Source organism: Adiantum capillus-veneris, chromosome 14 (genome assembly GCF_014529385.1).
Source record: "Adiantum capillus-veneris isolate H3 chromosome 14, ASM1452938v2, whole genome shotgun sequence".
Taxonomy (NCBI): domain Eukaryota; kingdom Viridiplantae; phylum Streptophyta; class Polypodiopsida; order Polypodiales; family Pteridaceae; genus Adiantum; species Adiantum capillus-veneris.
Genome location: NC_140944.1, coordinates 154,467,617 through 154,495,416, shown reverse-complemented (window position 1 = coordinate 154,495,416; position 27,800 = coordinate 154,467,617). Strand labels below are relative to the sequence as shown.

Here is a 27,800-nt window from a genome sequence, read left to right as displayed (position 1 = left end):
AAGTTGAAGACGACAGAAAACCGATCGCAAGAATCGGCTTGAATGAAGACGTTTTGGTAGGGCAAAACAGATCTGTAAACGTTCTGTAGTTTTTGTTGCTTCTCTGCCTGCCTCCCCGCTGAGCTCCAATGGTGCTCCCAATCCCTGAGCTTTGATACCCAGTTGAAGTGTGCGAGTGAGAGCATGTGTGAGTGTGTGCAGCAATGGGGAAGAGAGGAGAAGACGAGACCTCATGTTTGCAGAGGTTAAAACTCACTCTCTACATGTGAACCCCCTTACTCTATTATGTATATAATGAATAAGTATAGTAGGCGGGCATCTAACTTAACCGGTCACATGGGGCTTTACCCCAACAGCTTCAACCTACAAAAGAGGAGGGGAAAGGGTTTGCTAAAATATAGCTACTTGGGGTTTTCGGAGTGCTAAGAGGAGTATCTTGCATTCAAGAATTTTGTCTTATTCTTCACGTAAAAGTTGTTTAAATCCTCTACTTGGTTTCTCAAAGTGCTAGTAGGAGTATCTTTTGCATTCAAGAATTATGCCTTATTCTTCACGAAAAAGTTGTTTAAATCCCCTCCTACCTACCAACCTTGGTCCACTTTACTTAATTATTTGGAATCTTCATGGATTCCATGGATGCACGCAGCGTGACGCAATGCTTCTTCCCCAAAAAAGAATCCAGGTCCCCTCGGACATAGTGCTCCATCACGTCCACCTCAACTCCTTCCCCTGGCGCCTTCCCTTAGCTTGTCTCCATGCTGAACTGCTTCTCCTCCCACCGTACCTCTTGCTTGCATGGACAACTGCACCAATGCCGTGAGAGAGAGAGAGAGAGAGAGAGAGAGAGAGAGAGAGAGAGAAGGAAGGCAAGCTTTCTTTCTGCTGCCCCATGAGAGGGAGTAAGAAAGAGAGAGAGAGAGAGAGAGAGAGAGAGAGAGAGAGAGAGAGAGAGCACGCTTCCTTCCTTCCTGCAGTGCCGAGGGAGAGAGGGTTTTGGAATGTTGCTAACCTTCCTGCAAGCCTCCTCGCTCATAACTGCCTGCACACCGGACCAAGGAAAACCCTGAAATATCTCCACGAGCCCATGCTTCTCCTTTGCTGTAAAACCTCCGACACAAAATCACGATCAGTAATTTCTTCGGGCTCGAAAAAAAACTCAAAGCTCTCCTCCATGTTTTTAAAAAAACGCCCCTCTCCCCTCCTATGCCGCCACCTAGCCCACCTCCATCGTCTCTCTTTCGTCGTTGCACACGGCCATTGCTTCTTGCCTGCCTGCGTGCGTTTATGCCTACCACGTGCCCCTGCTCCTCCCAGGTGCCATCACCTCCATCCACAACCGCTTCCCCAGCCATGCACAGCTCTCCTTGGCCTTTTCCTTCTATTCAACAAAAAAACTGTAGATAGACTCTGATTAATGAAACATTGTGACCTACTGGCTCCACTTTTGTTTTTCATTAGATAGAATCTCCCCAAGATCTTTTAGCATCTCCAATTAGCATGTCCATGCACGTCACCACTTAAAACCAATATTTATGAGTAGCACTTGAACTCATCACCTACATAGTATGAAACTCAACGTAAACCACTACGCTATATGCCTACATTGGTCCTTGAGCTCCCTTTTAACCATTAAAAAAAAGGATACAACCCCCCCCCCCCCCTCCTTTCCCTTTTTTTTTTTCCCACCCTTCCCTTTTCTTTTCTTCCCCCTCCCCAAACTAATTAATGCATTTGTGAAAAAGTCGTTTTGGCTGCCTACATTTTGGCTGCCTACTTGAAGAATTGAAGAATAGGTGGGTTACAATGTTTCATTAAATTCAATCTATTTGGATTTGGAGATCCTACTCAATATTCTCTGCCCACCCCACGTCCCTCCCCCACGTGTCTCTTCAACCCCCTGCTGAGGCACGCGCACCGCCCCGTCTCGTCGTGCGGCCTGCCAGCCACCTCCTTCCCTTCCTCCACCTCCGGCGTGCTCATCGCGCGACTGGAGGAGCTCTCCCCTGCGACACGAGAGAGAGAGAGAGAGAGCACTGCTTACTCCCTTCCAGCGCTGCTCTGGCCCCCTGCTCGCTTTCGACAGTGCCCACGCACCTACAAACAGGCTCTGCCGACTCAGCCTTCGATGCCAACCTGCTCACATAGGAGGTGGGGAAGCGCAGAGAGAGAGAGAGAGAGAGAGAGAGAGAGAGAGAGCAGTCTCCTCACACACAGGAGATAGCCACATAGGGATGGTGATGTCGAGCGCCCATGAGTGAGAGAGAGAGAGAGAGAGGTTGTCCACCGCTTTCCCTTCTTTTCTGGAGACAACCTTCTAGAGAGTGAGAGACAGAGAGAGAGAAGGCTGCAACTCGTCACCTGCCCCAACCTCCTGTCCCTGTGTGACCGCCTCTCGCAAGGACCTTTCTCCTCTGCACTTTTAATGGATCCTTTGCAGATTCCCTTCTTCGACGATTTTGCCGAAAACGACATGCAACGACCAGACATAGGCTCTCTCCCCGCCCCCCCCCCCCCATTAACCTCGGTGCGAAAGCTGGAGTTTACACCAATGATATGGGCATGGGAGGCAAATTAAGAGTTGTATGGAAAATTGGGAATAATGGAGCATTCCAATGGTGTTTGCACAGAAATTGGCCGTACATAGGCACTGACCTCATAAGTAAGGTGTACACTGGTTCACGTTCCTCGAGTGTGCCAAATAACCTTATATTCTCTGCTCCAAAAAAAACTTTTTTTCAGTAACTTAGCAAACCCACCTATGAAAACTTAAATTTGAACTAATTTACACTAAATTTCTCAAAAATTTGCAGGTTTTCTCACCGTCAAATCAAAAATTCAGAGGTAAATCTCAAATTTTGTAGGTGAGATTAAGTCTAGATTTTTTTAAAGCACTGCTTACATCGCGCCACTCCTATGGAGATGTCCACAAAGTGTGATTGTAGGGGGGGGGGGGCGGGGTGTAACAATTGCTTGGTGTGAAGTGTTCTACTTATTGTTAGGGGCTTGACACGTTTGTGATAGTCTTGTTTGATTTGAACTCATGCACAAAATGTAGTATATGGGCCTTCTCCTAAGTTCCTTCTCAATTTGCAATGGAGCAACGGTCAACCTTTCTCTAAGACACCATACCTCCATCTTCTAATTTGAACGAGCCCGTTGGGCAAGGATTTACTGTTGATTTGTTCCCCCACTCCTCATGTCAGACGCCTTTGATATATTGAGTCTCTTTCGCTAGGGATTTCTACAACCTTTTCAGTAACTTATTATACACTATAGCCTTGTTTTATGGGCTCGTAGCTTTGTAGAAAGCCAATGATACCATATTGAATTTCGAAGAGTGGCCTTTACCTAGGCTTCACATTAATGATTGTGCGTACCCTATCCATATTTAAGCATATAGGCTCAGAAGTAGACTCATCAGTTTTATCTTCGGAATTTCTTACCTATCATCATTTTGGGGAACTTTTGTGAGAGTTGAACCACTATATAAATTGTCTAATTTTATGCGATTTTTTTCTCATGGTGAAATGACAATCGATTCATGGGTGAAGCAAATGGTTCGTGGCCCTAGATTTATAGCTTCACGTTCTTAGTTTACTAGGCATGCTTTATGAAGACGATAGTGCAACTTATTAAAGACTCATTTGGTCTAGAGGGGTCCTAATTGCTCCTTTAGAGAGCTAGTTTATTGGCTCCTATTTGGACACGATAACGATATATTAAAGATGTTGCCTTTATTCATGCTCGAGTTGGAACTCTAACCATTTCACATTGACAGTCAACATAACTCTCCAGTGTATCTAGAAGGGTAACAATTGGTTCCTACAGTTTGTGGCACAACCTTCTTCCGCTTCGAACATGTCTATGGAGATCCTGGTTGAGCTCATCTTATGGTTTGGGGGCACATCCTTTTTACACACATTCACAAATTGCCAGCATATAGGACTACCTCTTGGGTCCTTCTCAAGCAATGATGGAGCAACGAATAACCTCAATGTCTCTATGGGGCACAAGCTTCCATGTTCTTGACCAGGGTTAGTGGGAGATTCTGTTGTGGGGGGCTTCTAGCTTACTATAACCAACCTCTATATTGACTTCTACCCACACCTCTTGGCAACTTCCATGCTATATGCTATATTGAGTCACTGAGCACGCACATGCAAAGAGTAGAGACATATGTTTGCTCTTTAATATGTTAAAAATGAGACATAAGAGGATGTAAGGGAGAAGAGGGTGGGGATGGTAGACGCTTATACTCGTTGCCCAAGAACACAATGCATTGATTACACATAGAAGTACAAAGAAAGGGGGATTAATCATAGATGAATAGCAAACACGGTGTGTGTGTGTGTGTGTGTGAGAGAGAGAGAGAGAGAGAGAGAATATACTAGCTACTAGACATGCACAAGCTTCCATGTCCAAGTAGCCAATCATTAACTCCAATCCACGCTAAACCACCAACAATTTCTGTGAGACTCCCTAACAAGAAGTCCTTTTAACACAAAAGCTACCAGCTGGGCAGGCCAAAAGGTTGGTATGACTCAGCTCCAGTGCCTGGCACCCAACATGCCTCTTTGTGTTGAGAAAATGTTATTGTTAATTGCCATCTTTGGATCATGCTATTTACTCAGCCATTTATATTAATAAGACATTCCATAAATGATCCAATGAGCTACTTACTTATAATACATATAGGTTAAACTTTTGAAATTACATTACAAAACCATTGTGTCTGAGCTGTTTATTACTTAGTGCCATATTTGCAACCTCCAGGCTGTTTCATAACCCTCGCCATTTGGTTAAGAACAGCCACAAAACAAGTAGGGTTAGTATGGAATGTGTCATACAATATGTAACCACCATCGGACAAAACGGTCAGATAAAGCCAGAAGCACCACTGAATCACAAAATAGTGCAGCATTGATTTGTCTTCTTCGCTTGCTTGTAGAAAACCTACATATCCACAGTATTAGGAGCTTGCCTCGTTTTGAAGTCAGCTGAAAATACCATTAGCCCACAGAAAATTATCACCTGTGATGCTAGGCTTAGGTCAGAACTTTTCTCCACTAAAGAGTCCAATTTCTCTCCTCTTTCCAACACACTATCAATTGTTTTGTGCTGCATTTAGATGCTCTAATTGTCATGATTGTATTGCCAATCTGTTGAACAAGAAACACATGCTAAAAGGTCAAGAGTAGTAACCAAGATATGTTTCGTTTCATCCAGCTCCTTTTGAATCTTCAGCAATTTGTCGGCTTCAGTAGGATCCTGCAGACAAGCCAACACGACCACGATCACCTCATTTGTTATAAATATTTGAAGCAAACATTTAGCTCTGCATACCTGGTATTTTCCCAAGGCTTCATTTAGATATGGCCATGTGTCCGAATTGTCAGACTGTGCATCCTGCCACGAACTTCCAAATGATTTTTGATATTCATCCAGCACCTGTAATTGCACACCAATCAAGACAATGCAAAATTTAAGAGTCCATTCGTACAACATGAAAGTGCGCATTGCAATAAAGCCACATAAGCTTCCCTTATATAATGGAGCCCTGGAGGTGAAGTTTCAGAGTCGCATTCATCAAGGCATGTCACAGAAGATAGCAGCATCAGAGAGGTTAGCGTGATTTTGGAAGTGGCACTCTTTTGCTCCAGAGTCATCGTCCTCATGGGTATCATTCGCATGTGAAGGACGGACTTTGCACGAGATGAGTTTAGGGTTCCTAGCTGCCTGAGTGCTCCAGAGTCACCATCCTGATTCCTCATGGGTAGCATCCGCAGGTGAAGGATGGACTTTGCACAAGACGAAATTAGGATTCTAAGCTGACCGAGTGAGTGCATACGAGGCTTGATTGGCAAGTCGGATCAATCAAGCGGTCTCGATTGTCATGCGAGGCCTTGTCACTTACAATCAATAATCAACTCAACCTAGAAGAAAAGAAAAGCCCCAGACTGTATCATTGTTGAGAGGAAAGGAGGTGGTCGCTGCTGCTGAGAGCCAGACAGCCTCGCATGCCACAACCTAGCCTTCAGCTCCTGCCAAGCATCAGCCGCAACCATTGAGGGAGTGAGGCCTCCTGCTGCTGCTGCATACGCTATCGCGGCAATCTCTTCAACTTATTGGTGACTCTACGCGAAAAATTAAGTGTGCAAACGGTTGAATGTGCTTTGATGAGTCGATGACTTGTACGATCTAGACAAACTCATTTGAGGTTGGAATGGCTTGTTATATGCTGTTGTAAGGCAGGTGGAGACAATAGCTTGTCTATTTATGCCAATCGGCTCATATTCATGTGGCTGGTTACATATCAGTGGGTGATTTCGGAGAAGTAGACAACACCATGGTTAGACAGACCATGTAATATTAATGAAGGGAGGAAAGCTTGCTTCGTCCCTTGGACGCCACGAAAGGCAGGTGTGGTAATGACGGCCAAGGAGGAGGCCCGAGGAGCTGCTCCGTGACTCTCTATGTGAGTTTATCGAAGCAACCATGTGAAATAAAAACGCTTTCACAGCTCTAAACCCCAAACATTTTGACAAAAAGAAGGAAGCACAGAACTTGTCAAAATAACTGAAACTTTGAGGTTTCAACCTTTGCAACAAAAGCGAAAGGTATCAACAAAAATGATGTTGATGTCACACTGCCAAAAAGGTAACGATATTGGAAACAGTTGCAGAAAAATGTGTCAAAGAGCTCTTATAATATCCAATATACCATTGATGGAGTTACTGTTATAGTACAGTATAGGTTTGATTCGAGAGAGGACAACTTTATGACAACAGGTGGAGGGTCTATTGCTCCATCTAGGTGTGTATCTTACCAACCACTATGAAGGGGGTGTTTCTGGCTATTCTCCTCTAGATTTTTTTGCACGGTTTATTGCAAATGTTTAGCTACATCTGTACTAGATGTAGTCTCTCATGAATGAATAAGATGTGTTTGCGGGTTCAGATTCAGGAACCTCGAACAAAGCTGTGGCTTTTTGACACTCTAGTGGCTTCAGCTATGCTCTATGGGGTTCAGATTTAGGGGCCCTCAGTGCACCACAAGGGCAAATCTGGTAGCACTGATGGATGGAGATGTATGGAGAGGCCTCTAGTCTCTATGATCTCTCAGATTATTCGGGCTAAGGCCTAGGTGCCACATGAGATTATCCAGGCTGAGCTAGCTACCCCTCCTCTTGTAGTTGAGACCTTTCTAAATCAGTTTCCTTCATGCATAATTTATGGGACCTTCCCAGAGACAGATATGCTCGGCTAGCACTTGAGTCATTCCGACAGCTAGCGCTACAAGGGGACACAACATGTTGGTATGGGCAAATGACATCATGGTTTCAATCACATGGCTTCAGCATGGATAAACTGCCTTCATTCCAGTACTCCTTGGATGCACCCTCCCTTTCTCTCACACGGATGGAGACCACTAGACTTGTACGTCAGGATTTGATTCAACTAGATACCAGAAGCACATGGATACAACCGGTACAAGAGTTGGGCACGAAGATGGCTTTCTATAGAGAGCATCTCCTCCAACTAACAGAGGATGGATATGTGATCAGACCGGTCTATATGGACAATCATTTATCCTATGGGATATGATGTGCTATTGGTCAGATGCGCACATCATCGCATCAGCTAGAGATTGAGACTAGGATATGCCAGTTATGTCATATAGAGCTAGATTCACTGTCTATTAAGAAAGGGCTTTGGACCGTTGGCTAGAGTCATGAGATATCAGGATCAGAGATGCCTCCGGTTGTTTTTGCTAGAGCTGTGCAGACACAGGGAAAGTCTCTTGAGGAGACCAGGTAGTGAGAGACATTCACAGAGGGAGATCACCGACTTCTTTAGAGCAGGGACTCAGCAGCCGAATGAGTGTGCTTCGCAGCAGACTTCAGAGCCCACTTCTACCAGAGGTATTTTAATGGACAGAGCCACTGAGCTTGGGAGAGCTAGACGCCCACGCCTATGGGGGCGACCACCACATCAACGGAGGCTCCACCAGAGGATTAGGACTATTCTAGCACGATATGGGAGACGCCCAGTACGATTATTTACAGAGGCGGACATTGATGAAGCTCTTCAACGACCGATGGAATACTTTCTCGGACAACGCCCGATGCCGGGCATCCTCGGGCATGGATGATGATGATGATTTTCAAGCTGACGATTTGAGTCTTTTAGTTTTAGTCTTTCACTTTACTTCATTTTATTTTTTTACCCAAACATTGGATTATATCCACAAGGATCGTATCAGTTTGGTCTCATAGGTCATTTTTGGCCTTCTGAAGACATTTAATATAACATTTCATTTCATTTCATTTCTCTCTCAGTACACACACACCTTTAGAGTTCACGCATCCCTCTCGATTCATCCACTCGGTCCCAATGTCTCCCAAGGATAGGTATTAGGGAGTGAGGGCTATTTTGTGACTGTGCCCGGTAGTTTTCTCATGTCGGGACACTCTAACCATGATTAGCCTTGTAATTTGTCTTGGTTTCATGGCCATATAGCTCCCGTAGGCCTGGGATATTTTATCCCAGCCTCTCCTATTTTTTCCCCTCAGCCTTGTGGGCATCTGATGCCCTTTCCCATTTTCATCATATTATTCCCCTATTTTCTAGGGTCCTGGAGCTTGAGGTCTAAGTCGGGCAGCCGGGTGGAGACCCTATATTGAGAGCAGGGGGGGTACCTCTCCAATGCAGTGCAGTGCAGTAGAGTCCAAAGAGGGACGCCCTCCCTTGGGTGCCCCAAGGGGGGCTTGTAGTAGATAAGCCATGGAGGGCAGCCCATCGTTTTTGCTGCAGTTCAGCTTGGCGTTTTTGCTCAGTAGATCGGCCCCAACGTTTTTCATGGGCAGTAGTGGCATTGCTTGGAGATCATCTCCACGGTGAAATGCATCCTCAGGGTAACCTTACAAAGCATTGTGATCATGCAATGGTATGGTTTCTCATCCGAGATCCAGATCCAGATCTAGAGCTAGCAAGGAGGAGGTGCACCAGATCTATGTTCTCAGAGCATGTTGGAGGTGGTACCCACGTGGAGATCGTGCCAATGGTCTCATGCGCATAAACAGTTGGCAATATTTCCAGCTTCTTCTTCAGAGAGAAGTGTTTGGACAGTAGTATGATCTTCTTCATCACTTCTAGAGCAGGTTTGTATGTCTGTGTTTCCTTCGAGGAGATGGATTGGCGGATTTGTTGTGCCTCTTTCTTTGATTCGTCGACGGAGCTATCTATGCAATGGGTAGCAGGTTGATGATTCAATTGCACTTTTGTACCAGATTGTGGATTATGGATGACCGAGGCGGATCGCTATCCTTCTTGAAGTAAAGAATGTTCAGTGATTTTCCTTTTCCATCGAAGGATGGACGTTCCAGTTCCGTCTTCAGTTGAGTCTTGCTCATCCGATATGCAGCACTTGAGGTGCATGTTCCAATGCATGTGTTGGAGTTGGCTTTGACAAGCACAAGGAGATACTTCTATCTCAAGAACCACTTCTTGTTTGATCATCCCACTTCATTGGATGAGGTTTAGAGGTGAAGTATGTGGTGCCAAATGCTTGGCCGACAATGACAACATTTGAAAGTTTTGTTCGAGTGTCGACTTCTCCTATCTCCATGTTGTCACAAACGAGAGCACACACGAATAATCAATAAGCTGAAAATAAATAAACTCTTAACCAAAAGAGACGGGGAGAAGATCGACACAATATTGGGGACCAGAAGATAGGTTGCCTTTCCCCCAAAAGAGAATCTTTATTACGGAGAATCTTTTTACAAGCACAAGAACCGAAGAAACCCCTCCGTTCTAAATCTTTGACTCGATGCTTGATTTCTTCTCGTGCAGGAATATCCGAGAGACGAGCTCTCAATTCCTTTTCCATCTGTACTCGGAGCGTGAAACATCCGCAAACTGTTCCGGATTCCATCTCTGGAATCCCCAAGCGTAAGCCAAGGCCTCCTTGCTCCTTTGTCGTGATGGAGTACTTACAAAAAGCACAAACACAAAACGACAACTCGTAGAGTGTATTCATAGTCTTTACTTGTCGCTCCAAGTACAGAAAAGCGACCTTCACTTGATGGCTTCATGCGATCACTTGCAGATTCTCAGCCGCAAGGTTCCTTGTTGCTAGCGCTAGCATAACTCGGGTGAGAGAGAGAGAGAGAGAGAGAGAGAGAGAGAGAGAGAGAGCTAAATTTATAGGCTGCGGGGGGCGGCAAGAATAGCCGTGATCTAACCCAACAATAGCAGTGGCTAGGGTCGCTAGAATAGCAGGGAGAGGAGAGAGAAAGCTGGCGGCAGCTTCTAGAGAGAGAAGAGAGAAATCGCTGCCCTATGGGCTGTTTTTGGCAGATTTTGGGGTGCCCTCTTTTGGTCCAGCTTTATTTTAAAGAAAAGCTGCCCACTTAATATGCCACTCATTAAAAGTGTGAACCTGTTTGAAAACTCAATAAAACCTTGTGAGTTGAAAACTCATGCTACACAACACGTCCCTGGATGCAATTCTCAGGCACAGATGCAATGCAGACACATATTACTCACGGGAAAGCATCTGCTTTTTCAGAAAGCACTTGAAAATATTCTGCTTTTTAAAAAAAGCTTTCAGAACCCATCTTTATTCTTGTGCCCGCGCCGTTATGCGTATTCCTTTTTCCAGTTCGGATTTCCTCCCGGACCCATGAAATATTCCCTATCCAATGCTCCTGTCACCCATCACGTGACGCATCTGGAATACCCACTTCCCGGTCTCTTCCACCGAACTAACGGTACAACTCCTTCGCGATGCTCCAGTAGATCTACAGTTCCTAACTTTTACAGGTCAAGTGTATACAATTAAATATCCTAGTTTCAATAAATAGAAATTATTCAAAAAAATAAGAAACTAGTCCATTTAGCAACATCCCTCTGGCTTCTAAACAATTGTCCTCAACTGTAATGCTTGTACATGTCCTTCCAGATGATGGGAATAGGATTGAGCTAGCTAGGGTGGATGAAAGATAAACATCGTGCACCCACAAGTGAGTGTGTGTTGGCTAGATTGTCACTCAAGCAAATTAGGTTCCAAGATCAATTAACTTGGACTCATAAACACAGCCTTGAGTATTTACTAAGCCATCACAAGCTCACCATAAACAAGGGAGATGTAATGCAAAATAGAGTTGTGTTTATTCATTCATGAAATGAGCTTTAAGTAGCTCTACAGCCTTGCACCACTGCATGTGGGATAATTCCACTCTTCTCTCCTTGACTCATTCTCTAGGACACTAGGACAAAACTCACACCTTAAAATCCTCCCCTCGAGGTTTGAACTAGGAGGAATACATGGAAGATTCTTTATGCACTAAGGATGTCGATACAAGAGGAATCCTCCCCTTGAATTTTGGGCTACAACTTGATGAAGAAAGACAACAGTCCAATCTATCAGCAGAGACAACATACATCCCCAATCCAAGAGACAAACAGCATAATGCTCTAATCCAAGAGCAAAATTTTGAAAAATGTCTGCTTCACTCCAAGAGCACCTTCGTCTTCTTCAATGATTTGTCCTCAACTGCTTCATGGGCTTGTCTTCATATCCTCCCCTCGAATGAGTGCTTCTTTCCTCTTTTATGGTGCAAACAAGGTATTCCATGCGTCATAATGACATGTAACAATATCCTATAAAAAGGCTTATGCAAAAAACTAATGCCTCCTCTTCCATCTTCTTCATACTCCAAGAGCCCAAGCATGCGGTGTCTTTCATACACATTGTCACAAAGTTCTCAGACATAGAGAGGTCTTAGCAATTTGGAGACTCTCCAATGCTAGTGTCTATCACAATTATAATGTCATTCATGTAGTAGAATATAATTACATATATTGCAAGAAGTTGTGCTTGGCTGCAAGATTTTCAATTTTAATGCGTACTTTGGGATTTCCCTTCAATGTGAAGTACCTCTTCACTTGCGTGAAGTCACCCTTCACAATCTTTGCTTGCTTTATCTCGATGCCTTCCACTTGGAGCTCTTGAGGGTTGCCTTTGAAGCCTCTTATTGAAACCCCTTTTGAAGTTCTTATTTGATCCCTTTGTTTTGTGTTGTCGACGTAGCCTAATAGTTTTGGAAGCTCGAGGAAAAACCCTTGAAGTTGAAGCTTTATTGCCTCAGTGCAGTAAGACCGTGGGCCTACTTGTGGGATCGCACCCTAGACGGGTCGGAGCCTTGGAATGTGGGGAGCTCAGGCAAGGACGTGGGAAGGCTCTTCTAGTTAAAAAACGGGGCAGCCGGGTTAGGTCGGGCAAGCCGGGCAGCATTCGGGGGGGGGGGCCAAGGCGGGGTCAGGCCGGGCAGTTTTCGGGCAGGCGCGGGCAGCCTTTCGGGTAAGTAGCACGCCAAGCAGAAGCCTCTTATTGAAACCCCTTTTGAAGTTCTTATTTGATCCCTTTGTTTTGTGTTGTCGAAGTAGCCTAATAGTTTTGGAAGCTCAAGGAAAAACCCTTGAAGGTGAAGCTTTATTGCCTCAGTGCAGTAAGACCGTGGGCCTATTCGTGGGATAGCACCCCTAGAGGGGTCGGAGCCTTGGAATGTGGGGAGCTCAGGCCAGGACGTGGGAAGGCTCTCCTAGTTAAAAAACGGGGCAGCCGGGTCAGGTCGGGCAAGCCGGGCAGCATCTGGACAAGGCGGGGGCAAGGCGGGCAGGCTTCGGACAGGCGGGATCAGGCCGGGCAGTTTCCGGGCAGGCGCGAACAGCCTTTCGGGCAGCATGTCGGGCAGGGCAGGGGCAAGGTCGGCCAAGCTAAGCAGCGTCCGGACAGAGCAGGGGCAAGGCAGGCAGGCTTCGGACAGGCCGGGTCAGGCCGAGCAGTTTCCGCGCAGGCGCGGGCAGCACGCCGAGCAGCGGACGGTTGTGTGTGAGCCCCCCTTTTTTTGAGGGTTTGACCTATGCTTGCATGGGTTCCCACCAAAGTGGAGGCCAAACTTTTGGAGATATTTGAAGACTTTGTTTTTTCCATAGGGGGATTGTGAGCATTGAATACTCCTTTAGGCGCGCACGCGCACACACACACACTTTTGAGCCTCTGTTGCAACAATTCCAAAAAGTGAGGATGTGCAAGAGAGAAAAATCAATCAAGCTGTGCAAATGAAGGGCAATTTGAGCATGGATCAGCTTGATCGGAAGCTCTTGAGACGGGCTACGCACACACACCAATTGCAAATGCCAATTTTGCTAAAATGAGGAGCAACTATTGAATGCAAATGCGAGTTCCTAATGGAAAATTAATGAACTCTAATGCTAATTAAGCTTCCAATTAGCCAGCGAGTAGTGGCCCAAGAGTCTTTAACTCAAGAACATGCTCATTCTAGCCAATGGAATACTAACTAGGTATGCAATATGCAATAGAAGAGAATGATGATTAAGAAATGCTAATCGTACTAACACGCAAATGCATAATGACAAACCTAGCTAGCATACCCGAGCTTTGATACCACTTGATGGGAATAGGATCGTGCTAGCTAGGGTGGATGAAAGACAAACATCGTGCACACAAGTGAACGTGTGTTGGCTAGATTATCACTCAAGCAAATTAGGTTCCAAGATCAATAAACTTGGACTCATAAACACGGTCTTGAGTATTTGCTAAGCCATCACAAGCTCACCATAAACAAGGGAGATGTAATGCAAAATAGAGTTGTGTTTATTCATTCATGAAATGAGCTTTAAGTAGCTCTACAGCCTTGCACCACTGCATGTGGGATAATTCCACTCTTCTCTCCTTGACTCATTCTCTAGGACACTAGGACAAAACTTACACCTTACACCAGAATCTCGGGATAAGATGCTAATTCCTGCTCGGTCATCCACTGAGCGTCTAAAAGTAAAATAATTCTTGAACTTTACCAAATACTTCCGTGTAATCTTTCCAGACTGTAATGGCCGCTCCTAATGATGAATGATGTGCTCCAGTTAGAGTATTTCTTCCGTTTCCTCAACCTCAGGAGGTTCCTCAGTAATAGGCTGACTTGGAGGCGGTCCCACATATGGCCGGAGTAAACTAACATAGAAAGCATTATGGATCCTCCAATTAGGCGGTAGCTCTAATCGAAATGTCACATCGTTCACTTGGTCAATTATCTTAAACGGCCTATAATAACAATTGGAAAATTTTAGCACTTTCCCTTTATGAGTCGCTTATTTCTTTAGTCTTGCCTTCTCAAACTTGAGTAAGACCAATTGACTGACTGTTAAGTCTAAATTCCTTATGTGCTTGTCCGTAGCTTTCTTATGTTTTTCCTGAGAGCACAATATGCTCTCTTAACTTGCCCATACGCAATGTCCATATCTCGGACAAACTCATCCGCTGCAAATATCTTATCCTTAGTTAAAAGGATCCATGGAAGCAAAGGCTTACCATAAAGGGTACCTTCCCCGTAGACGAATGTACGGTATTGTTATATGCGTACTCGACAAGGGTAAATACTTCTCCCATTCAAACTGTCTGTTCGACACATAATATTTCAAACACATGCAATACTGTGAAATTAGCATCTCACTTTGCCCATCCGTTTGTGGATGGTATGCAGAAGAAAAGTCCAACTTCGTGCCAAAGTTATCAAACAAGGCACGTCAAAAATTTCTTGTCATGCAAGATCTCGATCACTCACATTAGACTTGGGCATCACATGATGCTTTAAAATTTGTGCTAGAAAAATCCTAGCCATATGATCTGCTTTGATCATTTTCCTGATTAAAATAAAGTGAGCTTGCTTGCTAAATTTGTCCATAATGGTCCATATAGCATCATTTCCAATTTGACTCTTCGGAGAAATCCATAATAAAAACCATGGCAATGCTCTCCAAGGGTTGATCAAACACAAGCAAAGGTTGGAGTAAACAAGGCGTTTTATGCCAATCGTACTTGACTTTTTGGCAAACCAAACATTCCCCGACATATTGATCGATATTTGCTTTAAGGCTTGGCCAAAAGACCTGCATAAGGTCATAGGGAGAATACCCCGATGTCCTGCATAAGGCGAAGCATGTGCTTCGTCCATGATTTTCTTTCTCAATGGCACCGCCAAGCAAATTGCTTGGTGGTGGTAGAGGTAACCATCCCAAATGGAATAGGGATATTCATTCTCTCTGTTCTGTAACTTGCTCCAAATGGGGGAGAAGTCTGGGTCATTCGGATACAAATTTGGATTCTGGAAGTGATTCCAATTTGCGGTGATATACACAAGTAATTGCATTCACCCTTGGCTGTCTAAAGAGTGCGTCTGCAACAACGTTCTTAGCCCTATGAAGGATCTGGAAGTGAAACATGGACAAAAAGTTGGCCTATCTCATATGTTTCTCAGATAGTTCCCGTTGCACACGGAAATACCGCAAACTCTCGTCATCGGTTTTGATCACAAAATCCACTCTTGGAAGATAATGCTCCTCATTGTCTCCATCTCCATCGAAAGGGAATCTTCTTCATTGTTAAATCATGAAGTGGTCCACCTACATTTGTTAACCCTCGGATAAACCTCCGATAGTAGGAACACAATCCCAAAAAGCTATGTACATTATGTATCGTAGTGGGAGTTGGCCAATCTTGGTCCACCTGGATCTTTGTGGGATCCATACTCACTTGGTTGTGAGAGACTATATGGCCGAGATAGTGTATCTCCATGAGAAAGAACTCACTTTTCTTTGCATTTGCATGCAACTCATGCTTTTGCAATTCCTGAAAGACTATGTCCAAGTGCTTCCGATGTTCCTCCTCAGTCTTCAAAAAGACGAGCATGTCAACAAAGAACACTCCCGTAAAAGCTCGGTGTGGGCAGAAAATTCAATGCATCATTACTTCGTTAGCATACATCTTCATTCAAAAAGCTCACTTCTCATGAATCCACGTGGCAGACTTTCAAATGACTCCATCGTTTTATCAAGCCACGATTTTTTTAAGCGCGCCACTTGCGAAACTCCATCTGCAGCAGCGCACAACTCTTGCACCTGGAAGGCTTGAGACAGGGATACGCACAGGGAGCAGGATTGAGCGCGCACTCTTCGAATGCACTAATTGCAGGATTCTCCACACAAGAAAAAGCTCTAGTCTATTTTCAGCAGATGCAATCACCTACGCATGCATCTTGAAGGCATGTGGCTCTACGCGTGATAGGGGCAGGGCCAGAAAGCTCTAGGGTTTTTTCAGCGGATGCAAAAGTGGGAGTGTCTCTCCAAATGTGGTCACCTATACTTTCATCTTGAATGCTATGCTTACATCCTTAAAGGCATGTGGCTCCATGCAAGTGCTCGAGCAGCTTGCTGTCCAGAGTGTGAACTCTTGGAATGCATTGATTGCAAGATTTTCCCAATAGGGACAAGGGCAAAAAGCTCTAGTTGTTTTCAGCAGATGCGAAGTGAGGGCCTCTCTCCAGATGCAATCACCTACGTACGCATCTTGAAGGCACGCGGCTTTGTTTAATCGTCACAGGCAGAATCGAGATGCGACATGAGGGCCTCTCTCTAGATGCAATCACCTACGCAGACATAGATGCAATCATCACATGTTGCAAGCTTTTTTAATCACACGTCGATCGCAGGCGTTGACGACTTTCAAAAGTATCAGATGTACTTTTTAGAATGTCAGCAGATGCAAAGTGAGGGCCTCCGTCTGGATGCAATCACCTGCACATGCATCTTGAAGGCATGTGGCTCTACGCAAGAAAAAAGATGTCGTGCTTGGCAGTGTCTTGGTCGATATGTATGCTAATTGTGGTGTGCATGCGAAAGCACAAAAAGTGCTTGAGGAGCTTCCTGTCTGGAATGTCCCCTCTTGGAATCCTCTCGAAATGTCCCTCTCAGTTGCAATTGTTAGGTGTTCTATTCGGAATGTCAGCAGATGCGAAGCGAAGGTCTCTCTCCAGATGCAATCAACTATGCATGCATCTTGAAGGCATGTGGCTCTACGCAAGAAAAAAAAATGTCATGTTTGGCACGACATCTTTTTCCTTGAAATCCTCTCGGAATGTCCTTCTCAGTTGCTTTTTTTTTTTCTCCGAGAAAAAGATCCTTCTATTAGTTAATGAAACTACCCATAGGGCTACAACTACCTCTACTAGAGAGGGTAACAGCAATCATAAAGGGAGACTCTCCCAATGCATATGTACAATGAGGCTAAATTAAGAGATGGGAGGAGAGAAGAGCCACACAGGTGGACGGTAGTGCCATCTGAGCCCACCCTAGACCATGGTGAAGAAAGGCCCAGGGTGCCAGAGTCGAAGGAAAGCCTCTCTACGCTCCCGCATGCGGTCGGAGCTGCCGTGAGTCTCTCGAACTGTCCCCCGAGAGTATGGATCAGCTCTAGCTAAAGATCTCGAATTGTCTCTGCCGATGGTACAGGGCAAGTCTCGAAGATGCGGAAGCAGCGGGCCCGCCAGATGAACTACAGTGTTAGGCCGCAAATGAGCTCCCAACACTCCTCTCTCTCACTGCACCACTCCTGTGGAGTAAGCTTTATAGCAGGCTGGAGTGTAGGTCGACCCCCCAAGATCACTATCATCCTATTGGTGGAGGGTAGCTCAAACTGTAATGCCAGGCCCGTGAGAGTGGACCAAGCAGCTGCCCCCCAAGTGTATTGTCGTGCTGTGGAAAAAGCTGGCATCAGCCGAAGGACACAAAGCCAAACCTGCTCTGCCATAGGAAAGTCCCAAAGACAATGACGCTGACTCTCCACACGCTGGCCACAAGCTACGCATGCTGCCGAGAGACCACTATGTACAAGCCAGCTGCCCACTGTTGTAGCTCTATGTGCAACCAGCCACTGGAACAATGTAAGGTGCAACGGAAGTGAATGTTGAACTTTGCTCAAGATGAGTGTTCCGAACTGTGCTCAAGGGTTCCTTTTACTTACGGAAGGGAGAGCCTTCCGTTCCTTTAGTGAGAGAGTGCAAATGATCACAAACAAAGTGGTAAACACTGTGAATGAAGGTGTTGAAACTGAGAGATAGAGAGAGAAGAATACGGCACCAATGTTGTCAAACCCTCCTCCAAAGGCCCCACTCTCTATGGCGAGAGCGGTCTACTATTGATTGCACAAATCTCTACAATGCAATGGACTTGCCGACGATGAGGACGGCAACGAGACGGGCTGAAATCTGAAAACGCTGATGGCTGAAATTTGCAAATCTTGTATCTGCTGAATTCTGACTCTATGTCGGTGACGACAGCGATGACGACGATGCGACGATGACGCGCTGAAAACGCAGATGCTGAAATCTGCAGGTTTACAGGTGTTTTTGGACAGATATATGTCCATAGAGCCACTCGGTCACGAGTGAGCTGTTTTGCTAGAGTTTTGGCAATGCTATGTGTGCCATTTGTGGATTTTGCTACTGAAACACAGAGTGTCTATTTTCATGCGTATTTGGTGAGATTTTTGAGTTCTTGCTCAGTTTTCAGGGAAAACTCTGCCGGATTTTTCCGAGATTCTCGCCATGTTTTGCACGTATTCGCAGTTTACTCTCTGATGGTTTAGTGGTCGAGTTTACTCCCACTATGGCACTTATCTGCAGTTTATTGGCTTGCAGTTTGCGTTGAGTTTTGGCTCTATTACACTTATGAATGAGTGCTTGCAAAAAATGAGCACTAAACTTGACCTTTCTACCTTCAAAGATCGTCAAGCGAATACTAATGTTTGATAGACAATCGTGCTCATGCTTGTGTTGTGATTATGCCTTCCCTAGGAATGAGCATAGAAAACTTATTGACATTGTCACAAGTTGGTGACGTGGCGTGCCAAACCTGAGGAAATGGCCGAGAGGACAAGCAGATAAGAGTTTAAAAATTCTAACCCAAAAGATTTGAACCCCAAAAGAGCTTGCAATTATGGCCAAGAGGCCTTTCAAGGTTTAAAAACCTAACCCGACAAAATTATGGAGCACCGGCTGAGGGGCCTAAAACCCTTAAAACTCCAAAGCAAAAGCTAGCAGCATATTTCTGAAATTTGCGTTGACATGCTAACGTGGCACGTTGTAGGAATTTCCGTGTTTTGCGTTGGCTGAGGCGGCACAGCAATTTTAGCAGATGTGGCATGTGCATATGGCTCTGTGTGCCACGTGGACATGCTTCATAGACTTCCACAGCCAGTTTTTGACCTATCCCTAGAAAGGAATGTCTAGAATCCTAGGAGGATTAGTACTGGTAATTTTGTGAGCTTGTTCACGGGACCTGCATGTCCGGACGAGTTTGTTAGATTAGGTTTTTCAGTTTTGGAACCCTCTTACATAAATAATTTGTAAATGCGTTTTGACAAATGTTATTACACTACGGTGGGCATCTGGCATGACGCGCATATAGTTTAAGGTTAGAGGAATCCAATGAACTATTCCCCGCGTCAATCGGATTCACGGGTGGACAGATGTGTGACAGTTTCACCCAGAAACTTAACCGAAGTCAAGTTTATTAATAAATCGTTTTAATGATTTATTGTTATAACTTTGTCTTCCAGGTTTGTCCTACCTAGACCTTAAGAAGTTTATAACCTGCAGTTTTCACCTATAAAGGAAGCAGAGCTCCTAGCGGTTGGCATCAAATGAAGCAACGCTACTAGGAGGCCAGCCTTGGCATTTTTGTAGTAGCAGACCAGCCCTAGAGTTTTTGGCAGTAGATCATCGAGCGATTTGCACTTCCAGGCCTACAGCTAGTGGAAAATTCAGCAGATCAGCAAGCATTTTCAGTTTTCAGCCCTTCCCTTGCCGGAGGTGCATGAGATCTGCAAGCGCCAGCCATCGAGATGCAGTCCGGTACTTCCGTAGCCCATTGAGCCTCTTCTCCGCCATTCTCTCGCTGCATCTAGTGCTCCCATTGCTGTCCATCGTAGGCATCATCGAAATTTGTGTTTTCAGCCCTTCATTCTTCACATCGGGAGCGCAAATCGGCCCCATTGGAGGCCACCCGCAATCCCACATCGAAACGGATCCAAAGGTGCATCAAATCAGCCCCGGAGGTGCTTCTACTAGGAAGGTGAAAGGGTGGCCAACCCACAACCAAGGGCCTGCATGCACTTGAAAAAAGCCATAAGCAGGAGCATTTGGGAGGTGAACGTAAAGCTCTAACAAAGAGGTCAAAGGCTGAAAAGAGGAAGCCTTATAATACTCGAAGTGCAGAGCAAAGATGGAAGAGACAAAGAAACAGTGATGGAGCTAAAAGCAAATGTTAAGAAATACCAAAAGGCTGAGATGAGTATAAGAGCAAAAGCAGGAAGAGATAGACAGCTATTTAAAGTGTTCCTGCCAAGCTCAGAGGGTCAAGGAACATATATACCTAGATGAATCCAGGATAAGCCGAGATTCACCAGTAGAGAAAAGGCAAGGTATAGACCCATGGTAATCACCCACAAGACAATATAACATTCAGCTCCATCATGCATAGTATTGACTAAATACCACGACATCCCCACTAACGTCGTCAGTGCCCAATAGTGGGTGTAGAACTAGGTACTAACATACAACACACACCACACGCGCACACACGTGAGCATACATCAACATAAAGTTCAGCATACTGAGTTTCTGTCATGACTCCCGAGATCAAGAGCAGACTCGGCCATAATGAAGCCTAGCACTAAAAGAAGCATTAAATCGGAAAAATTAGCACAAAAATGAGGTAGTTGATAGGGCATACGCACCACAAAGATCGAAAGAATTAGCACCACAAATGAGAATGTGAACTATACACCAGAAAAAAACAACCCCAACATATGAATGGCCCACAACAAAAACAGCAGAGTAAAAATGCTGAATATGGAGAAATAGCAAAAGGCCAGGACAGGTTTAAGCATGTGCAATACCCAGTCTGACAGGTATACAGATGGCCAGTCCAGAACCAAGGGCCTGCAAAACTAGAAATTAGGGCAAGGGCACAAAAGCATCTGGAATGGGAAGGCATAACAGGAACCTAGAGGAATTCCGATGGGGTCCTTGGTTGACCTCCCAAGAGGACAGCTTATTTGAGCGTAAAAAGTTCCTACAAACACAACAAAGGAGTCCCTTCGTAAGAAAATCCAAGGGAAGCTAATGCATAACCAAATGGTTACGAGGCTACGCTTTACCATTGAACAAACTCTTCAAGAACAGTTACAGGCCAAACCAAGCTAAAGCTGACACTCCACTTGGGAAACAGAATAGTGCCTTACAAAAATATTTTTTACATTTCAGTGCTGCAAGTAGGATTAGAATTATGGGTAGTAAGTCAATTTCCTACAATCCTGAACATTTACAGGTAGATCACACACTACTTAAGTAAAGGTTGTTCCGGGCTTCTAGACAAACTAGTTCAAAGAACCCCAAACATCAAGATAATTTTTTATTTCCTATCCTTCGAAAACAGTGTCACTATCGCATTACAAATTTTTGAAGCAGTTTTTTAAGGGTATCATATTAGACTTAAGGCAAAGCTTAACAAGTACGCCCCGGCAGAGTAAATGCATGTACAAAGCATTTACAAGCTTAATATCACAAAAGAATAATTTACAAGGCCTTCTTGGCAGCATCACAGCCTGTGGAATGACTGATGAAAAGAGCATCCTACATTCACACATGTGATACCTTGGTCAAAACGGAAAAAGCGCTCCTCATTGGATATTGTGCATCTACAAATGCCACACCACACAACCCGTTCCGATTATAAGCATGCACCATATACTCTGCAGGAAAGAAAAACAGTAGTAAGCATGTATCTTCTTCAATCAAAAACAAAATGTGTAGGAGAGCCCCAAATGAACTTTCTCAGCTATAGAACATGAGACAAAGCACAACAATATCTCATCTATAATGCTATCACTAACTTTTTGTATTTTCCTCCGTTGCCTAGACCACAGAAGGAAAAAGCTGAAATAACCTGCGATTACCGTCAAGTGAAAGCTGGAAACCTGAACACAAATTACTTTAGTTACGTATCTTAGAATGACGGCCTAAGCTCAATAGATAGATTAATTAAATATAAAACCTATTCAAAGTCCATACACTAAAAAAGATCAAGTACATGTGCACTCTTGGTTTTAAACTAGTGTTATTACCTATGAAAGCAGCATCACCTCCCCCCCCCCCCTCCGGGCACTTATCAGGTACCAAATAGCAAGATAGATAATTATATTAAGAGAGGAGAGGAGATAGAGGAGATAAACACGGAGAGCGACAGAGAGAAAGGTCTTGCCACCTAGCTTCTCGCTGTGGTCTGATGATTCTGAGCTCTCTTGTTACAAGCATTGGCACCCCATGTGTCCAGGTTTATGCACCAGGGGAAACTCAGTTTCTAAGTGCCTAGACCAAGATGTGGTGGGATTGAGTATACTATCAGAGGATGGTGGTTACTGGCCGACTGGATCTTAGGTAGTGATCAAGAGAGGAGAGCAGATAGAGGAGACAAACAGAGAGAGAGAGAGAGAGAGAGAGAGAGAGAGAGAGAGAGAGAGAGAGAGAGAGGTTTGGCCGCCTAGCTTCTTACTGTGGTTTGATGATTCCGGAATCTTTTGTTACCGGCATTGCACCCATGTGTCGAGGTTTATGCACCAGGGGACACTCGGTTTCCCAAGTGCCTAGACCTAAAGTCGCCGGATTGAGTATACTCTCAAAGAATAGTGGTGTCTTTGTGCAATTATTGGATGTGTATAGTCTGGTGCATGGGTGCATAGAGTCAGTGTCTACTGAGCTACCTTTATCTGTTGTACAGGTGTAATCGAGGGCAATTACTCTTCTTTCAAGAGGGGGTATGCATGACCTAGAGGGCTACTGAAGTGAAGAAGCCGGACAAAAGCAGCACAGGTTAAAAACCCTACGTAGAGGATGACAAGTCACAAACTGCTGACGTGTCAAGCCACTGAAGACTTGAGTCAACTTGCAGATCCCGGCTGAGAGGCCTAAACCCTAAGTGAAGAAGCAGTAAACCTAACTTAGGGAACCCTGTCCGATGGGGGCGCAAGTCCCTAGGACTTTAAAAACATTAAAATAAAGCAAGGCCAGCACACACTCAAATCCTTGCGCAAAGCCTGATGACGTGGCAGTTGTACGGACACCCGCAATTTGCATTGATAGTGCCACGTGGCGCAAATTACACTACTGCATGCTGACGTGGTAGTTGTACGGATTTCCATGATTAGAGCTGGCACCTTCAGCACCAATTTTTGGACCAAATGCTCTTGAGTTTGAAGCTTTTCATGTAAGCTGCTTTTCATAGGCCCAAGGCATTTAAATATGTGGGAAGGGCTCATTGTCTGGCACTCTTCCGCGTGAAGGTGCAAACAGTTGACCCTGCCGTTAAACTGAGTTCAAGCAATATGCCACGTGGTGCAAATTACACTACTGCATGCTGACGTGGTAGTTGTACGGATTTCCATGATTAGAGCTGGCACCTTCAGCACCAATTTTTGGACCAAATGCTCTTGAGTTTGAAGCTTTTCATGTAAGCTGCTTTTCATAGGCCCAAGGCATTTAAATATGTGGGAAGGGCTCATTGTCTGGCACTCTTCCGCGTGAAGGTGCAAACAGTTGACCCTGCCGTTAAACTGAGTTCAAGCAATATAAAGAAATACCGAAAGGGGCGCCAAGGTTTGGGGCCACTGCTCTCTCGGGGTGGAACTCCGCCACTCCCCGTTTCGTGTGTCGTGCACTCTCTCTCAGTTCAATTGTTTTGAAATGTTAAAGTTTTCTCGTCTATTCTTTTATGTTGGCACGTGGTGGCCGTCCCGTTATAGTGGTATCAAAGCTCCCAGTCGTGTGCTTGCGTACCGGTCCCACCCAGAACAGACACAGCACTATGGCATTCATGGATTCGGCAGAGTACCTACAATTTCTCCTCGACGAGCTTCAAGATATTCTTTCACAGCATCCGTAGCATAATCTCCAGATGTTGCAAGGTTTCAACAATTTCTGAACTACATGCTACCCCCTCTGATGCCCCAAGTGGTATCTCCTCCTCCGGCACCAGAAAGTGCAAGAGCATCCAACCGGCAACCTTCCCAATCGCCTGTTCCGATCGGGGGAGTCTGCAAGAACATGGTGTAGCCATCTGACCCTGATCCAGTGCAACCGCCTTTGCCACCGGCGTTGCCACCACCTCCCCCACCACCGCCGCCACCAGGGTACAACAGTTGGAGCCCGTATGAATACCCTTGTTATCCGTACCCGTGGTGCGCACTTAACCAACCGAAGGATTTCAAAGATGGCGGTACAACAGTCAAATTTTTCACCTTTTCTCGGGTGAAAGACTAGGAGAAAGCATTGAAGTTTCTACAATAATTCGACAATATTTATGCTTTGGAGAACTATCCTAAAGAATCTAAGATTTCTCGAGCAGCAAGATTTCTTAAAAATCATCCTATGCAGTGGTGGAGTTCAATCACGACACAACTGCATGCTCCAAGGACCTCGCAAGCTTTCAAGACAATTTTTGCATGTAGCTATATCACTTCTCTTTTTGAAGTTCACATCTTGTCAGAATGGGGCAACTTGAAAATGCTTGCCACAGAGACCATGGACAACTATAACCTACGGTTTCTCGACGTCCATCTTCCAATGTCTTTCTTTAAGTTCATTCCCTTGGAGGACCAGTGCGAGCGATACACCATTGGACTGCCATCACCATTACAAGAGTCTAGTTTGTCCAAGAAAGTCTCAACCATGCAAGAGCTTATGGACCATGCAACAGTTGGCTAAAGTGTATGAGACAGAGATAGAGAGAGAAGAGAATACGACACCAAAGACTGTTGTAAAACCCTCCTCCGAAGGCCCGAGAGTGGTCTACGATTGATTGCACAAACTCGTACAATGATGATGCATGAAACTGATGCAAGTCTAGACTATGTCGACGATGACGATGGGGATGGCGAGGCCGACAATAGGGCTGAAAACTGAATGTCTTTACCTGCTGTCCAAAAACGCTCAAGGCTCAAATCTGCTGCAGATGAAACGCTGAATTTCGGGGCTGTTTTTATGTTGCTGAAAAACGCAGATTTGGCTGAGGAAAAACGCTGATAGTGGCTGCGTTTTGGTGCTGAAAAAGCTGCCCTTATGCTGCGATTTGATGCTGGAAACGCCAAGGTACTGCGGGTGATGCTGGCTTTGGAAACGCTAGGTGCAGAAAGCTATGGCGATCTTGGGTTGCTGAAAAACGCCAAGGGAAAAAGGTGGTTGCTGGCGATGATGCAAAACGCTAGGGATACCTGCATGGGGAAATCGCCCAAGGGGAATTGGGGAGTCTTGCTGAGAGAGGGGGAACCTGTCGCCAATGGCCTGTTGTTCTCCTTGCTCATATGCTGTTTAGTGCTAGCCTTGGTTTGCTTATATATTTTCTTACCCAATTTGCCCTACCTACTTTCCAACAAAAGTCACTTAAATTAATAAGTGAAAAATGTCAAAAATAGGTAAAATAGGCTAAATGCACTGGAAAATTCCCTTGAAGGATTTTGATGGATTCTGATGGGAATGCTTATGATCATGCTGTGTGCAACCAGAGGATATGCATCTATACTAAGTGACTGGGCATGCACGGTCTACGAATAGACTCACAAAAGTGCCAGATCACTTCTAATCTAGACTGACTGGACTGACGGAACTCTGTTATGCTGTAGCTTGTCCACGGACACATAGGGTTGGATGTGTCACGTGACATGATGAAAGGAAAGCTAGACTTTACTACGGAAGCAACTGCGGCCAATAACCACACCTCCCCGCAACATAGATCAAATCCTCGGGAGTCTCGCGAAAGTCAAACTCAAAGGCCTCGTTTGACGCGTCAACAACGAGATACCTTATTGCAAGAAGGCCGATGCTTTGGATGCTTTCAAACAGGGCATAACTATTTTGCTTGTCCCCTTTGCAGTGACAGACCCCTGGAGCCGACACGTGCGCTGATGGTCGACAGAACCCCAGAAACACCTCTAGCCAAACGAGCATTGGCCTTGTACCTAACATTTATGGCATAAATCTTGATGTACAAATGAACTATGTCGAGCGTATGGCAACGTAAACGGCTTGAAAGCCCTAATTTTCTTCGCCCCAAGAGCTACCGAAAACTTCACCCATCCAAACTTCCTGAAGCAGATGGACTTTGATTATGATGCAGAGGGTGGAGAACTTGCAGTCGTGCTAGCCACGGGGAAAACTTACAAAGTGGTACCGCTCATTGGTGCTCTTCAAGTGACTATTGAAGGATACCATGGAAAAGCCAATTTCCATATCATGAAGTTACGCAATTGCGACGTTCTCTTAGGCATGTCTTCGCACGACTAGAATGACACGACACTCCATATTCGAAACCGTACCATTACCTTGATGCATAAGGACAAGCCTGTTGTCACAAGACGGGCACCACGTGCCAATAGAAAAGAACAGACTGAACAAACTTTTAGCACTTCAATAACAAATGAACTGAAAGAGAGAGATAACACACGACACGGAGTGGCGGAATTCCACCCCAAAGAGTATTGGCCCCAAACCTTGGCGCCCCTTTCGGTATTTCTTTATATTGCCTCAACACAGTACGAGCCGGTACTCCAAACTCTGCACCTTCTCCAGGAAGCGTGCCAGAGAATGAGCCCTAACCTCATATTTGAGGCCCTTGGCCAGAAAAGCAGTTACAGTGAAAAGCCTTCAAAACTCAAAAGCTTCGGGTCCAAAAAGCAAAGCCAAAAGCTGCCAGCGTAATTTACGAAAATCCGGACAGCCTACCACATCATCATGCCAGTGTAATTTTCAAAAATTTGCCACGTCATCAGTTTTCATGTGTGTGTGGGTCCTGCTTTATTTTAATGCTTTACGTCACTTGGGGCCCCATCGAACGGAGTCCCTATAAGTTGGTAGGACTTCTTCTTCTGTTACTTGTTCTTCTTAGGGTTTAGGCCCCTCGGCCAGTAGCTCTGTTCATCAGTAGGTCGACACGTCAGCAGTTTGTTACATCTCCCCTTCTTGAAAGGGAGTATTCGTCCGCGATTACAACATATTTGCAAAACAACTCAAGTTAGCTCAAAAGAAAATAAAAAATTTCCGAGGGTCATTCCGAGGGACATTCAGTTTGCTCTTTTTGTTAAGGAATTAGCTTCTCCTCTCGGCTCTTTTGATGAAGGAGTTAGCTTCTCCTTTCAGCTCTTTTGATCAAGGAGTTAGCTTCTCTTTTCGTCTAGATCGGAACTCTTGATATTCCAGCGTAGTAAAATTAGCCATCACACCCAGACCGTACTGATCTTCCACGGGTGTCTTGATGCACTTAAATTACATACCAGGCAATCTCATCCCACCGTACTGATCTTCCACGGGTGTCTTGATGCACTTAAATTACATACCCAGGCAATCTCATCCAATTAGGAATATTCAATAATTGGCACGTCACAATGCAACACAAATGCTCACATATGCATGTTACAAGACATAGAAACATAAAGTCGCCGATGACACTCCTCCGCATAACCGTCCGGGCCGGGAGATATTCAACGACTCCCTCATCACTCCTCCCGCATAACCTAAAAAGGTCCGGGCCGGGAGATATAGAGGCCTTTTACAACCAAACGCCCCCTAGACCGCAGCCTGCGTCATTTGGAGGTGCTGAGAGTAACCACTGCTCAGACTTCTTAATACTCCTCCCGCAGATCCGGGCCGGGAGTCACAACAACAATTATTTTACAAGCATACAACCAAACGCTCCCCAGGCATCGGCTTGTGTCATTCGGAGGTTTCAAAAATACAACGAAACGCTCCCCACGCATCGACCTGCATCGTTTCGAGGTTCAAACAATACCAAAACAGTATTTCTCACTTCTCCACCCAGGAGTAAAATCAC

The 27,800-nt window shown here is 45.1% G+C and overlaps 1 protein-coding gene across 1 annotated transcript in view; it reads right to left on the bottom strand.

Moving 5' to 3' along the window:
- Positions 1-4,658: 4,658 nt before the first annotated feature.
- The window catches only part of LOC147443390 (VAMP-like protein YKT61), a 49,766-nt gene continuing 26,624 nt past the window's right edge, over positions 4,659-27,800 (bottom strand). The window contains exons 2-6 of the mRNA XM_086529262.1: positions 21,578-21,675; positions 5,344-5,448; positions 5,203-5,268; positions 5,032-5,118; positions 4,659-4,953 (exon numbers count right to left, since the gene is read on the bottom strand). Coding sequence (XP_086385388.1) covers positions 4,903-4,953; positions 5,032-5,118; positions 5,203-5,268; positions 5,344-5,448; positions 21,578-21,675 — 407 coding nt within the window. The 3' untranslated portion in view covers positions 4,659-4,902. The remainder of the gene's footprint in view (positions 4,954-5,031; positions 5,119-5,202; positions 5,269-5,343; positions 5,449-21,577; positions 21,676-27,800) is intronic.